We start from the raw sequence: 15,354 nt of genomic DNA on the forward strand, positions 1-15,354 counted from the left end.
ACACTCTTCGTAAAATGATAAGAGGCAATACAAGAGATTGGGATCTATTTGTTCCTATGGTCCAACTCTGCGCAAATAGGCAAATTAAGAATAAAACAATGAGTGCTCCTTTCTCTTTGATGTTTGCAAGAAGAGTAAACTTACCAGATGACTATACTAATGGCGAAAGATACCCCATCTTAAATAGTACGACCACTTTGAAAGAATTGGAGGATCAAATCGAAAAAATGGAAAGTATAGTATTTCCTGCGATTGCGGAAAGAACTCAAATGATCAACGAGAAGATCAACAAGTACTATAATGACAAACATAAACTCGTTGATATACCCTCTGGTACGCATGTCATGGTCAGGTTGCCACAAAGAAGCAACAAATTAGCTGCTCTTTACGATGGACCTTACACAGTCGTTCGACGTAATCAAGGAGGTGCTTATATTCTGAAAACTCCAGAAACTAATGAAGTTCTTCCACGCAACTATGTTCCTTCTGAATTAAAGATTGTCAATCTCGAAGAAGATGCATTTGAAGAGTTCTATGAAGTTGAAGACATTCTGGAACATCGTGGTCCTAGAGGTAATCGTGAATTTCTAGTTAAATGGAAAGGTTATTCTCATGACCATAACACTTGGCAAAAAGCCGAAGACTTTTCGAGTTCTGATATGATTCAAAAATATTGGGAAAGACATGACTTACAGAATGAGTTTCAGTCTGCTCAAACTAAGAACAGTAATAAGGACATTGAGAAGTCTACGCCCTCTGCCAGTTTATCTGCAAGAGAGGCTAGGGCCTTGAAAAGAAAAATGAATAATAAAGTGACAATGCGCAAAAGAACCAGAAAATAAATGACGCAACACAGTCACTGAGTTGATCAACAGATTTTTTGTGCCTGAGATTTTAATCTTATCTTATCAGTGCTTATTTATGCATCATGATTGTACCTATATTTTATTATCTTTGAGCCGAATAACAATTACAGAGTAATTGTATTCTGGGGGAGAATAGTGTTGTATCCAACAGCATATTACTCTTGGATTATTACATAATACTGAAATAAGAGATTGCGGATCCTTATGAAGGTTAGAATAACCGTGAGTGATAGATTTGTTAGAACAATTCTTTTCTTTTACGGAAGAATATTTCATCTGTATATCCGAGACAACATTAGATGAATAATTGACTTCATTTAGAAATAAGATATTATAGTATTTGGATTTGATTAAATCAGATAACTTTATTTAGCACATCAAACCACAATACATAAATCTAATCTACTTAGGCCATTATCTTCTAACTTGTTGATCCTTACTTTAACCCTTTACATTCTGACAGAATTCAATAAGACTGAAACGTAGACGTCGGCAGAATTAAGGAATAGTTTATCCTGTCCGTCACGTTAGTTATAATGAAACTGCTGAAGTACGGGTCAAAGGAACCTTTAGTTAGATCAACCCACTTACCTCCTGTCACCGATCCAATCGGTCAAGGCACCGCTATAGCATGATGAACCGTGCAGTAACAATTGGGTATGTCTTTTCTTTTATCATCAAGGCATCTTGTACCTAAGAGTCTCGATAGAAAAAGTTTTTTACAATATCCACAAATATAAATAGAAGTACTTTTTTCCTACATGGTTTTTGTCTTCATTCTTATTTGAGTTCTTTATCAGAATATTCTATCTAATAAAAGAAGATAACTTGGTCTTCACTGATTTCCTTTTGTTTTCTTTTTCTTATACTTTGATCTTATCGTATACAACATTGAGCCTTTTTTATCTCCAACCATACTTTATTTCCGGAACAGGGAGCAGTACCACGACCTACTATGTTCTGGTTGTTGAATCAATTTATCCTACGAGTACATATACCAATCCTGCTATATACCTAAATGTCATATAGCCATAGATAATCTAAGTCAAATATATTTCATAAAGATAACCTGTTCAAGTCTTATGTGAGGTAGCTAATCTCACATAAGAATTATCCTTAATCCATATTCTTTTCTTATCTTATCTTTATTTGTTATACATTTGATCTAAGGTTCAAATGTATGCAATCGAACACACCGCTTACCAAACGGGAACGAAGATATGAGCAGTACTCATATCTGAGATCAAGTTTTATTTTACATTTCGTTAGACGTTTTGAGTAATTTACTCATATAATATTGCCATCGTGCCTCAAATACGACAGTTTCTAAGCCGCTGATTATTCTAAGTCTCTACTATTTACCAAGGCTAGCTGCTCCCTGCACGTGCTGTCCGGCTACCAGCCCGGACACTGCTGAGTTCCATATTTTATTGGGATGCGAGCCAAATTTATTATACTATCGTAACATACCTAATACGTTCGCGGTGTCTTCTCGTGAAAGAGTTGATGTAAACCAAAAAAAAATAAAGGCAACCGAAATATGAATCTTTACTAAATGAATAAAATAAAATGAAGTAAACTATAAGGATCTCTTATCCTAATCAATATCAATATAAAGAAAATAATAATAAAAGAAAGTGATCAACTAAAACTATGACCTTTAACCGAAGAAAATAAAACTAAACTTGATCAAAAAGATGATGAGTCTCTCTTAGTTAAGGTGTGGGGTTTGTCTTTTATAGATAACACTAGGTTAATTGTTCTGGGTACGAAATTATTATATCGGTCATAGTCCGGCACAACCCGGTAAGTCACATGTTGCGGTTTGAACCAGGACAATTCTCGACTTTCATACTCCGTATCATACCTGACACGTTAGGAGTAGTAGTCCGTGAAATAACTATGGTTGGTTTTCCAGTATAGATTTTGTTGTACTGTTTCTTAACTTAGATATAAGATTGTTATATGAAAGAAAGCTCATTTATTAAAGTATATTTCTCATCTATCTATTTAAACTATTCTTCTTCCGCACATTCATTCTACCGACCACCGAGCCGGACCTCACGTGCTCTAATTCTATTGGTTGGGCTGACAATCCTTCACACTCCATGTCATACTGATATGCTTATATCGTGTATAGGTGTTTATAAAGCTTCTGACACACTTTATAGTACAAGGTTTATTGATGGAGAAAGGCCCCATTTATTCTTTAGATCAAATTATTCTTTATATACACTTCCTTAAATTAATTGCACACCATATGCTTTCTACCAGCTCCGATCTCTTGAGCTATCCGACCACACCATGAGCTATTTCCGATCACGTGACGGAGTTCAAATTATTTCCACGACAATTATTTACGATCACATCGATTCCGTACATCCGGCCTTAGCTCAGTTGGTAGAGCGGAAGACTGTAGTTAAATTGTCATCTTTAGGTCTCTGGTTCGAATCCGGAAGGCCGGATTTCTTTAGTCACTTTCGTTTATGTAGTGCGTGTAATATTTTGCTTCGGAAGCTTGTCGCGAACGTTGGGGCTATCTTTCGTCTATTTGTCGCGCACTGAACTAACGATAAAAGAAGGGTACTCTTACACTAAACACAAAGTTTTAGAGAAGAGAAAAAAGATGATTCTTTATTCTATTCAGAGAGTTACTGTATATTCCTTTTCTATATTCGACAGTATATATATTCAATCACCGTTATAACACGACATTACCCCCCCTTCCAAAAAAATGCTATGGAGCAACTAACAGAACCACGCAGGAAATCCAAGGGAACAAACAAAGACATAAAAGAAGTTGTGGTTTTTTTTGGTTTTTTTTTTTTTTTTTTTTTTTTGATCAACCATTTGAGCCCGCGCACGTCTTGGAACATACCAAGATTTATCCACTTTACCTCCATCATAAGATGCACATAAAAGCCGATATGTATGCACTAAAGATCCATATGCTTTGCCTTCATTTTCTCTTATTTAATATATATTGAATTCATAACTTACATTAACAATTTCATAAGGACGCATCCAGTTAAATTTAAGGCCTTTCTTGGTTTCATGCTGTAAAGAACATAGTCACCATACTTGAACTTTTGTACTGTTTAATCCTTCAATTGATTATCCCCGAGCTCTTTTTTGTCTTTTTAAGCTCGTTGACGCATATCAGCTTTGGACTGTAATCTGTTTTCTTGAAGGTCACTGTTGTATTTGCTTATTTAAAATTAATAACTGTTGTAAGTCGATGACTATGAATTTAGGTGTCTTTATTGTTCTTCAGATGAAGCAGAAGGATTATTTACTCTGTGAGGTTTAATGGGAATTATATTATTTGAGGACGCGTATGCTAGTCACTAATTTCAGGTTCAGATGCTTATTGGGTGATTATTATACTTAGGCCTGTATCTTATTCTATGTTGTACATAACCTATATTAGATGCAATATAGATAGACCGAGGTAGAATGTATTCTCTACCTGGTTGTACGTGCTCGAGTATTGTAGTTATTATCTCATCAAACACGTCAGTCACGATTGTGGTATTTGTGGTTATTTGTAGTTGTGAACGCGACTTATAATTGATAAAAACTGCAAGGTGAAATGAGTCCGTCTCCTTTAGTCCTTTTATTATACACTGAAAATCAGAGAGGGGAGCGTTCACAGCAAACTGAATGTATGTTTTTAAAAATAAAAAAAGTCCTCGTTCCTTAGTTTCCCAACCAGTAGTACTGCAGCATTATACAGTATATGCGCATATTTAGAAATACAAGATGACGTGTACAAGTGATATTATGATTCTGTGGTATTCGCTAGTTTAACTATAAGATAAAAGGTAAAGAATAACACAAGAGAAAATAAACACGAAAGCTTAACGAAATCGAACCACGGTCTTTATTTCTCTTTCCAAAACAAACTTAAGAGAAAAGAAAACTAATATTACTGCTATTAATAAAGACTTATTGTGTTTGCTGTCTACGAAATAATTGTATCGGGATTTATAGCTGACACTGATGTATTATGGTCAGATAATACTTAGTGAATCAGAGGTTTCCGTAAAAGAATAGGTCTTCGTTTTAAGTGGATAACTACTCGTCCATCCCAGAGCGGACTGATTTGTAATGTGCTATCCTGACAGATCCAGTGTGATCATGCAGCTACATCAATTAGTTCAATATCTATCGGCCACCAGTTGTGTAGCTCAGATCAACTTATCCTTTACTAGAAACCTCAGTTGAATGTGCCCTTTAAATGCAGGCGCAGTTACTCTACTTTGACATTGGAGAGGGCAGTAAATTAGAACTACGGCGTTCTTCGCGGTTTATTATGCAGGCCACTATTTTTTACCATAAATCAATGAAACTTGTTCAAAACTTCCTTATATTATGCCTGCAACACGAAGTTAGTCGAAACAAAATGGTCAATGATTAGTGGATGATTGGTTACTAGCAAAACTGTTTCTTTTGGCAGTGACAAAATAATATGTTAAGCAAGTACAGTCTTTCTTTAATGCGCGTCCGTTACTGAATTTTGCTGCTGTAACATAAGCTGTGACCAGGACATTCGAGGCAGCCAAAGGTGATTCTGTTCAGATAGATAAACCAGATGGTCTACTGATTCTTCATTCCTTCTAAAGCGTTCTGATCTCCCATGCTGACCAGAAGGATTTTTCTTCTTTTTATTTTTTTTTTTTTTTTCTGCTTAGGTAGCCGCATTGGCTTCTTTTCTACTTAACAAGATATTCAACCGGTTGTTACCCATCATTTGGTAAAGATATTTTTTTCAGCGTTCATATGAGTTATTCGCTGTTACAGACAGGTTATATTATCACATTATTGCTGGTTTACGTTTGTAGACATTCAACGAAATTTTCTGTGCGACTATAGCTTATTCTGCGGTATGTTTGGTTAAAATTCTTCTTTTTTTTCATTATAATAGCGAAATTAAATGGGTAGCAGAGCCTAATGAACAAATATCATGCTTTTCGTGTGTCCTTCTCTGATTTCCGTTTCTCAAAGATTACGGATTGTGTATACGTAGATGAACTTTGTGTTAGTGCAAGCTGGATATGAAAGTAAGCATATTTTAGATCAAAAATTTCTCAGTCTAATTTTTGTTACACCCGTTACGTTTGCAGAATAACATATGCATAAAACAGGAGCTTCAACAGTTTGAAAAAACGTTTTTATACGTCAAATTATACAAGCAAATCAAAAAGCCGAAAAAAAAAAGAAGCAGACACTGATTTATCCGGCTTTAATGCAGCGTTTTAAGGCTTTGGTAAGGGCTTAAAAGAGGGATTTCCGTCAGAAACTCCACACACAAAACGGCTTAAATTAAGTATAACAAGCGGACATTTCCAAATCTATGCAACAATTTGACATCCGTATCTTGTTTAACCCCTTTTTTTTTTGTATCCACATTTTCAACACCTTTTTCTCTTTTATTTTTTTAATTTTTTTCTGATTTATATGTGATAAAGCATGGATAATTTGACGGATAAAGCAATTATTGACCTTGTCCAACAACATCTAGTTCAGGATAATTCAAGCGATCGTTCTGGATCCAATAATACTGATGCTACCATTTCCATACCAGACCCAGATAATGCACCACCTTCAATAACCGCAAGTGCGGAAAATAATGGCATTCTATCATCTTCCCCAGTGAAAAGTGGTACACCTGTCCCGTACCATTTGCCAGGTGCAGCTATTACTCATGATATTTATACACACGCAAATAGCCTTCTGCAGTCCTCGCAGTGCATGACGAGATCTCGATCGGTAGGTGATATCAAACAGAAAGCGAGTTCGCTCCTTATACAGGAGGAGGAAGATGCTGGAGGGTCCTCAAATACCACAAGCGTGTGTGATGATGCAAATGAAGCATTTGAAAACCTTGATAAACCCGGTGGCTTTAGACGATTTCACATTCACCAACAGCATAAGTTATTACATAAACAACATCTAGAAGAGGCAGGAGAAGACCAGATACCTGAATCGGAAGCGAACCCGGCATTCACTGAGTTGTTTCGACCTGATTCATTGATTTCGTTAGAGTCAAGACAAATGTACACACCAGGATTAATTCATGTAGATATACCAAATAGTAACAATAATAACGCATCCTCCTCTTCTGCATCTTATGTTCATTCATCTCCTCATTTTCACCCTCAGCAGCAGATGACTCGTCATTTCTTAGAATATCTTGCCATCACATCATATTTCAATCAGTTTGCTGGCGAAAACCTGTCAGACACCGAAGAGGACGAAGAAGACGAAGAAGAAGGTGATTTGGAACAACAAATTACAGAACGAACGGAATTATTACCAAACAAACGAATCAGTGTCAAACGACATCAATCTTTCAAAAAGGAACAACAAAAGGCGGAAAACAAAGCCGATGTTACGAAAACGTTTTTTCTGTTATTCAAGGCATTTATCGGTAGCGGTATTCTTTTCTTGCCTAAAGCCTTTTCTAATGGCGGTCTCGTCTTTTCTATTTTCATTATGTGGCTTATGGGTGGTGTCTCTCTTTATTGCTTCCTATTATTATTAGATTGTAAGAATTACGTTACCGGCTCGTACGGCGATATTGGCGGAGAACTTTATGGACCGTATATGCGTGCCATTGTGCTATTTTCAATTGCGATTTCGCAGGTAAATTCGTTAACGATGTGAAGTACTTGTGCTTGCTGTGGTGTACTAATGTCTAATTTGTGTATGCACAAAATAGTTAGGATTCATGTGCGGGGGCGCTATTTTTATTGTACAAAATATTGTAGAAGCTGTTCGTTCGTTGAGCGATAATACAATCCATTTGAACGATGCCGCTGTTTTCATCATGCTGGCTCTTCTTACAATGCCCTTGGTTTTAGTCCGTAATATCTCCAAGCTATCACTTACTGCTTTGATATCCGACGTATTGATCATTGGCGGCTTATTGGCTTTATTAGTTTTCGATTTCGTCGAAATCTTTGAAGATGGCTTCACACAGCCCACGGCAGGTCCTGGTATTCAATGGCTGTTTAACTCAGCGCATTACTCTGTATTCATTGGAACAGCTGTCTATTCATTTGAAGGGATTGGTAGAGTTATATTGAAGAGCAAGAAAAAAAAAACCAAATGATTATAGCTGCCAGTTCAAACCATATTCTTTATGTTGCATATGTTTAGGTCTAATTATTCCTATCAGAGATTCTATGCAGCAGCCAGAAAAGTTCTCTGCTGTATTGACCATTGTCATGATACTTGTGGCATCAACTTTATGTACCGTTGGTACACTAGGCTACCTAGCTTTTGGTGAAAATGTACAAACTGTGGCCCTTTTGAACTTGCCCCCTGGTCTCCTGCCGAGTACAATTCAGTTAGGGTATGCAACTGCTGTTCTATTATCCAATGCACTGACTTTATTCCCTACTATCCGTATTATCGAACAAACCATGTTTGGTGAACGAACTGGAAAGCACAGCCTGTATATTAAATGGCAGAAGAATACATTGCGTATTATTGTTGTGGTAGTTGGCACCATGATTGCATATATAGGTGCGAACGATCTGGACAAGTTTATCAGCTTAATTGGTTCTGTCTGCTGCTGTGAGTTTTTTTTTTATAACGTTTCAACCACCCATTGGCAGCGAAAGTCAATATTTATTGATACTGATATCTTAAAATAGGTCCTCTAAGCTTGATCTTTCCACCGTTATTCCACTTGGCTTTACCCTCTGCAAAAGGAGCGAAACGCCTCATCGATGTTGTATTAGTCGGATTCGGTCTCGTGGTGATGATATTTACCTTTTTTAATACATCGAAACAATGGGCAACTTTAGGTTAACAGAGTCTCATTTTATTGTTCGAAGCATAAGCATTTATTGAATAGAATGTATTATTTTTATCTTTAAGTAGCATTAAACATGATAAAAAGTATGGTTAACTGTCATGAGCTGCTTTTTATTGGAGCAAATACACATTTTCTGTCTTTCCTGTAGAGTACATACAACTGCCAAAAAGAAAATAATAATAATAAATTCTTCAATGGTTCCTGAGTACCAGGCATGAAAATCATTTTTTTCTTTTTAAAAAAGCCAAAAATGAAAGAAGTTCAGTTTATTATTTTTTCTTGATCATTAACAAAGTATGCTATATGAAGCCCAATTCTTACTATAAACACGATGGTTATGGCTCTCCCGAAAAATTTGATCCACCACTTTGGAAACAAAGAAGAAATTTCATAGAAGACATTCTTCGACGATTCGAAGTCGAAAGTGTAAAGTCCCCCCTTTTCTTATTTAACCGCTATTTACCGATCGCTTAACATTTGACAGGTTTTGGATTATGGATGTGGTGAAGCGGCAGTACTTTCATTTTTGATAACCCCGAATGAAAGAAGAATCACCCATTTGGCAGGCATCGATATTGACAATGAAGCTCTGCAAAGTGCTATTGAAAATTGTCAGCCTTGGGAAGATGACTATAAGAATTTACGACTTCTTTCATTAACCGTTGATATTTATAAAGGTAAAATCTATGTACTTATGTACGCTTATGTGAGAGAACATGAAAATTCTTTCTGAATAAAGACTAACCAATTTTGTTTAACTTCAAGGTTCTATTGATATCCCGGATGATCGGTTTAAAGGATTTGAAGCTATCATTTGTACTGAAGTAATAGAGCATGTCTCTCCGGATGTGTTAAACAACTTTTTCAAATTGACATTGGATATCTATAAGCCGAAAATATTGATTGTTACTACACCTAATGCTGAATATAACGTCTATTTTCCGGAGTTGCATTATGGAACAGCAGGGGCTATCTTTCGTCACGATGATCATAAGTTCGAATGGACACGACAGGAATTTCGAGACTGGTGTGACATGGGGGCAAAGAAATATGGATATGAAGTAGAATATCATGGAATTGGGTTATTACAGGGAAAGGAAAATGAGTTACAAAATGGACACTGTACCCAAGCATGTGTATTCATCAATCTCAACCATGACAAATCAAACAGCATAGTTGTTGAGCATGGGCAACCGCATCGATTGTTGAAGCATTTTGACTTTCCGTATTACAATGAACCACAACTGTCGAGGGATAAAGTGAAAGAGGAAGTCGAGCATTATATTGAGGTGTTGTGTCGAGCCGAACTTCAATTGAGAAAGGAGAGAGAGAAGCTAAGGAAAAGTGGTCCCTCTTTAACTGCAGGCAAGAATGAGTTAGACATGATTTCCTTCGACGAGCCGATCAACTGGGTCACTTTCAATATAGCCAACTATATCCCAAACGCATTTGATACTACAGCCCCTACACAATCAAAAAAGTCAGAAGACGCTCTTGAACATACGTCCAGACCTATAATTATTCCTATATCCGATCTTTGGGATATTTTACGCATCAAACAAATCTGTCAGACTAAAGCATGCTTAACACAGTTATTAACGGAGGAATTACACAGTACTACAGGCTTTAAGGTAGAAAAGGACAACTTAGTAATTTATAAAGCTTTTGATTAGAATGATTTCTAAGAATTATGAAACGAGCATGACGCTTACAATGGAGAATATCACTTATTAGTATTCTCATAATGACCATTATTCTATCGATGTATTAGAATTGTAATTCTTAGACACACCAACTTAGCCCCATTTCGACTGTATCGCCACAATTTATTTTTACTCTAATACCCAAGTTGACCTGCTAATAATGGGTCTATCGGCTTTCTTTGAAATTTGTCCGTTTTACTTCGCAGAATTTTGTGAGGATTGATTCAAAGAGGTATCATATTCCATCAAATAAATCGCATTACTATCGCCTTCTTCAACTAGTTTAAGTATAAGCTGCTTTAAATGTTCTCGGCAATATCGACGTAGATGAACGCAATTCTCCAAGGCTGCTCTGCTTTCTGTCCTGTCACTCTTCATGACAAAATGTGCCAATTTCATCCTTGTTCCAGTCAAAACGGCTATGAAAATTCGCCACGATGCAATAACTTGTTTCAACATGTCATAATTCTTATCGATCAGCGCCATATGGTACCAAGTGAAGAGTGGTAATAAAAGTAATACGCAGCAGAGACTGGATAATGCATAACCTGTTGACTTCCATAGTACAAAGATTAAAGAGCCATACACAGGTACAGCTAGAATAACACTGAATACGACTTTATCTTGAGATACGGATTCTGTATAAGGCTCGTAGGAATCGATGACACGGCCCATAATGTAAAATGGTGAATTGATAATGAGTCCAGGTAAAAAAAGGGGTATCTGTATCGCTAAGGACATCCACGCTGAAATGAGTCTTAATGAGGCTCGCGTGAGCGTAATAGCCTTATTTTCATAAAGATTGATATCTCCAGGACCCAATCGAAGGCTTTTGAGTTGATTTGAGAAGAGTAGTAGCCTTTCCTTCAATTCAAAACGTTCTTTGATGTAGAGCTTTTTTTCGTTGTCCTCGTTGTTGAGAATCGCGATGAGACTTTGAGTTACACGAACGTATTTGTCCAGGCTGACCTTTCCGAACAAAATGAATCGTGCTGCACTCGCTACATTTGTAGTATCCCTGCGCGAAAGACATGTTAATTAATAATGGGAAACATTCATATCTGATCTGCATTATTTCTTATTTACCAATCCGGGCCATTGATCGTACTACATTCGACACCCTTTGCAATAAACTCCGTCAAATTTTTGACAGATTTTTTGGGCTCTTCGTAAAACTCTTCCAGATCATATGTGGATTTAACAATAGGGGCGCTATACCTATGGAAAAAGATATCGTTTGAACAAAGCAGAACATAACAAAAAAGCAAAAACATAAACTGGTGTATCTGCTCAATATATATTTAAGTATACTTACTCAACTATGACATCACTCCTCCATCTATTCTTTATACTATAGGTGATTCCCACTGGTATAATGGATATGCTTTGGGGTTGTTCTTGTGGTTGATTTTTTGCTTTTTCAGCTAACTGTGTAAGGTACTCAAAGGTAACCCAAGAGATGCCATCCTTAAAAGGTAAGTGATTTGGTGCTGTATATGAGGTACCTATCGTACATGATGATAATTAAATGAAAAGCTTTTTTTTTTTAAAAATAATAAATAAAAATTCACCTTCAGGAAATAAAGCCACAACACTTCCTTTATCCAATGCTTGAATCGTATGCTCGAATAGCTTGGCATTGCTATGTGTTTTTGTATCCACTGGTAACACACCTGCTGCTTTTAATATTTTCCCCACAAATGGTATACGAAAGAATCTTGCCAACGCCCAGAAATGACATGGTCGGGAATGTGGAAATGTTGCAATGAGTATGATGGGATCTAACACCATATTTGAATGGTTGGCTGCTACTAGTAATGGGCCCTCTGCTGGTATCGAGCCTTTACATATTACTTTAATGTTTCGAAAATAAATCCATAAGACAAGTCGGGATAGATATTGTAATGTAATATAGGTTTTGCCTTCTCCTGTTGATGTTATTTTGCTATCTCCAGGCATGATATTATACGAGAAAGGCTCCAGATGATAAAGACATATAACAAAAGGGTAGAGTTTATGAAGTAAGAGAGGGAAAATGTGGAGTGGGTAAAGTAAGCTTTTTTTGGGCTTTCATACTGAAACAAGCGGAGATTTAAACCGCGTCTACCACCTTTTTTGCAGTGTTAAGAGAAGGGAGCATTGTCAAATTGATAGATTTGTAAAATACCTTCTGTTGTATGTTGAATAACCACATAGTGGACAGTCCCATACTTAAAAAATATTATAGCAACTTAGGGTAGTGTTGCATTTTTTCTTTTTTTTGGGGGAAATTGAAGTTGTTGCCTAAGAATCAGATAGCATGTAGCATGAAAAAGTGTTGCCTTGACCATCCAGTACGCTGCATGCATATACAAATAAAATCGCCCTGCATGAATGCCCATATCAGATAACAATGCAAAAACACTGCGTTGGAACAATGACTCACCGCATTTTGGTTACAATTTTTAGAAATAAGTTAATAATATGAACAATCACAGTGTTGCTAGGTGAGCAACCTACTACTAAAAGACCGCAATCTTCCATCTTGAAAAGCCGGAGAACAGTGCTTCCAGTTAGAGTATTTGTCAAGGGCGCTTGACTCTTTTTCAGTTTAATTGATAAATTCTAGTGCAAAGTCTTGGTTATGATGTTCATGATGCGTTTCCCGTCGAAACAACCATGTGCGAAGAAGCATCTGATCATCATAGAGATTCAAAGGAGCCTTCTTATAGCACGTGCTAATTAGATTCACGTTAGATGTCCGTCTAAACCAGGAGTTGGGGCTTGATCATAAACATTATCATTATTCAATATAACAGAATGGGAGTTCGTTGACAAGCGCCTTAAGCAATCTATTATAGACTCTCTTTTTATAAAAATATGAATGTATTTTTTCAGTTTATTTCTGTAAGGAATGGTACAAATATCACAACTAAAAACCTTTCTAAAAAATGATCATGAAGTTTTATATATGATATGCTGGATTAAGGAGAGGAGAAGAGGTTTGTTACAAAATAACTGTACTAATATGTAGGTTTTAGTAAAGTAAGCTAATTAATTCTTGGATTGGTAAAAGTAAGCAATTGCTGCGACAATAAGCGCAATCAAAATCAACATGCCTAAAGGAAGGCCGCCAGCCGCTTGTTGCTGAGAAGCAGCATTGACAGTTTGTTGAGCTCTTTCAGCAACCTTTGTAGCTTCTGCTGAGCTCAAAGCGTTTACATCTCTCTTCACATCGTTTAATTCAGCCTCAACCTTCTTCATCTTATCTGACACTTCAGTATCAGAAATTAATCTGTTATTGTTCGATGAATCATCCATGTTTGTGGTGGAGGTGGCATTACTGCTATTGATGTCGGAAATGGCGATGTTACTAGGTGAAGTAGATTGCTATATAAACCCCTCAAAAAAAGTTAGCTTAATAAACCTATGTTTGATGGTTTCTTTTCCGGTGTTTTGTTCGCTTTTTTGCTCAACTTACAGTATAATGTGTAGTATCAACATTATGAGCAGGAGAAGCAGGAGCTGCTGTTTGTTCAGTATCTTTGGCTGGAACAAAGACACAACGTAATTTGTGTTGGCGAATATTTTGCTTTTCATTGGCTTCAACGTAAGTCCACTAAGATATATCAGGAATGTATACTTAAGTAAAAGAGATAGTTTCTCATGTTTTCCGCTACATCCTACTAAATAGAAACTTACAAGGTCTGGTAAGGTCATATCTTTGATAGTATCATTCAAAAAGGTGCTCAGAATTAAAAACTTGTCTCTGCATTTTGCATCCATAGGAGGCTCCTCTTTGAAGGCTTGAAGCATAACTAAACAAAATAATGATAGGCGAATCGTTAGCTTCTGTCTGCCTCAGTAATTATAAGCACTGTCTCACTTCTTCTATCTTTGCATTTAACTTACTTTGAACATCGACATAACTATTGGCAGGTACGATGTCAGAATTAGGACGTACACAGTATAATCTGGGGGCAGTGGTCTTGACTTTAAAAGCAATAGGTTCATTATTAGGGTTGCTAATACGAATATCTCGCTTAACAACACGTGTTAGAGGACCTAAATATACGGCAAGAAAGAAATTCATATGAGATACATATTCTTTGGTAACAGTGTCACACTCCCAATAAAGGGTGATTTTCATTTCTTCTTTTTAATCGATGTAGAAACTTTTTACATCTAAAAGAAACTTACGTTCAAACTCGAGATATTCGCCTATATTCAATTCAATGGACATCTTGCTTCTAATGGAATAGTTATTTCGGGTAAAGAGAGAAGGACTATGGATATGTAGAATGAAAAAGAAAAGAAAAGGAAAAAGGGAAAAAGAGTTTTACTGCAGCGAAATAAAAAAATTACAAGCATCGCCCAACGGGATTTGAAAAACGAACTTTTTTTTTTATTTTGTTACTACCAGTTGGGCAGAGAATCCACCATTCTATTGGCATAACGCGTTTTGGGGTTGGGTGCTACCTATTCAGTTGTTAATGAAAAAACAAGACTCAGGTTTCATTACTATTTATAAAAATATAAATGATTTTGATGAAAGTAAGAATATATAAAGACGGAAAAAGGGGAAAATATCACTGCCGAATGCCAACAGAAACAAGAACATGCTGTTTTCAAAAGAAAGTGTATGGTTTACATCTCTATGCTTCTAATTGATATTCTTTGCGTAAAAGAACGTGAAGCATGGCTCGAACGTGATGCTGCAGTTTAGGAAAGTATAAAGCAGCCCGCCATTCATCTTCTACTGGTAGAGCTGATTTGAAAAGAAAGCTTTCAAGGCACTGTTAGGTACCAATTTTCATCCAATTTAAAACTGCCACAATTATTTCTTGCCGCTTTATTTTATTCAATGCCAGTCCAATAAGTAATATTTCAAATGTTCGTGTCCCAGCGGCGTAATATTCGAAGAATAATATGCTCTTTTGGCGATAATTTGAAACTTCTCCAACAAAACGAGCAGATC

At 36.5% G+C, this 15,354-nt stretch overlaps 4 protein-coding genes and 1 non-coding gene across 5 annotated transcripts; 3 read left to right on the forward strand and 2 right to left on the reverse strand.

Annotated features, from left to right (window-relative positions):
* Positions 1 to 3,248: 3,248 nt before the first annotated feature.
* Positions 3,249 to 3,331, forward strand: BDF20DRAFT_t82. Its single transcript has one exon. It is a non-coding gene; the product is annotated as a tRNA-Tyr (tRNA).
* Positions 3,332 to 6,338: 3,007 nt separating this feature from the next.
* Positions 6,339 to 8,688, forward strand: BDF20DRAFT_905946 (transmembrane amino acid transporter protein-domain-containing protein; the record flags this gene model as incomplete). The annotated part of the gene is made up of 4 exons (XM_053083220.1): positions 6,339 to 7,514; positions 7,591 to 7,942; positions 8,031 to 8,450; positions 8,531 to 8,688. 4 exons carry the CDS (start codon positions 6,339 to 6,341, stop codon positions 8,686 to 8,688), a joined length of 2,106 nt encoding a protein of 701 aa, XP_052936114.1.
* A 155-nt stretch (positions 8,689 to 8,843) lies between these two features.
* On the forward strand, positions 8,844 to 10,480 carry BDF20DRAFT_483843 (uncharacterized protein). The gene is made up of 3 exons (XM_053075570.1): positions 8,844 to 9,120; positions 9,179 to 9,371; positions 9,460 to 10,480. The coding sequence occupies exons 1-3, from the start codon at positions 8,998 to 9,000 to the stop codon at positions 10,365 to 10,367; spliced, it is 1,224 nt and encodes a 407-aa protein (XP_052936115.1). The 5' UTR covers positions 8,844 to 8,997; the 3' UTR covers positions 10,368 to 10,480.
* Positions 10,481 to 10,592: 112 nt separating this feature from the next.
* BDF20DRAFT_912797 (uncharacterized protein) lies at positions 10,593 to 12,356 on the reverse strand (the record flags this gene model as incomplete). The annotated part of the gene is made up of 4 exons (XM_053083989.1): positions 10,593 to 11,415; positions 11,484 to 11,615; positions 11,713 to 11,902; positions 11,969 to 12,356. 4 exons carry the CDS (start codon positions 12,354 to 12,356, stop codon positions 10,593 to 10,595), a joined length of 1,533 nt encoding a protein of 510 aa, XP_052936116.1.
* Positions 12,357 to 13,254: 898 nt separating this feature from the next.
* BDF20DRAFT_868030 (PapD-like protein) lies at positions 13,255 to 14,680 on the reverse strand. Its single transcript, XM_053080919.1, has 5 exons — positions 14,577 to 14,680; positions 14,289 to 14,441; positions 14,079 to 14,194; positions 13,858 to 13,995; positions 13,255 to 13,766 (listed from the first exon to the last, which is right to left on the reverse strand). Exons 1-5 carry the CDS (start codon positions 14,617 to 14,619, stop codon positions 13,431 to 13,433), a joined length of 786 nt encoding a protein of 261 aa, XP_052936117.1. The 5' UTR covers positions 14,620 to 14,680; the 3' UTR covers positions 13,255 to 13,430.
* Positions 14,681 to 15,354: the final 674 nt, after the last annotated feature.

Source organism: Mycotypha africana (genome assembly GCF_025528875.1).
Source record: "Mycotypha africana strain NRRL 2978 chromosome Unknown BDF20scaffold_5, whole genome shotgun sequence".
Classification (NCBI taxonomy): domain Eukaryota; kingdom Fungi; phylum Mucoromycota; class Mucoromycetes; order Mucorales; family Mycotyphaceae; genus Mycotypha; species Mycotypha africana.

Coding starts and splice junctions, on each gene's coding strand:
- BDF20DRAFT_483843 (XM_053075570.1), top strand. CDS start 8,998: ATGAAGCCCAATTCTTACTATAAACACGATGGTTATGGCTCTCCCGAA. Junction 9,121..9,178: donor GACGATTCGAAGTCGAAAGT/GTAAAGTCCCCC, acceptor AACATTTGACAG/GTTTTGGATTATGGATGTGG. Junction 9,372..9,459: donor AACCGTTGATATTTATAAAG/GTAAAATCTATG, acceptor TTTAACTTCAAG/GTTCTATTGATATCCCGGAT.
- BDF20DRAFT_868030 (XM_053080919.1), bottom strand. CDS start 14,619: ATGTCCATTGAATTGAATATAGGCGAATATCTCGAGTTTGAAC. Junction 14,195..14,288: donor TAGTTATGTCGATGTTCAAA/GTAAGTTAAATG, acceptor TATTTTGTTTAG/TTATGCTTCAAGCCTTCAAA. Junction 13,996..14,078: donor ATATGACCTTACCAGACCTT/GTAAGTTTCTAT, acceptor GATATATCTTAG/TGGACTTACGTTGAAGCCAA.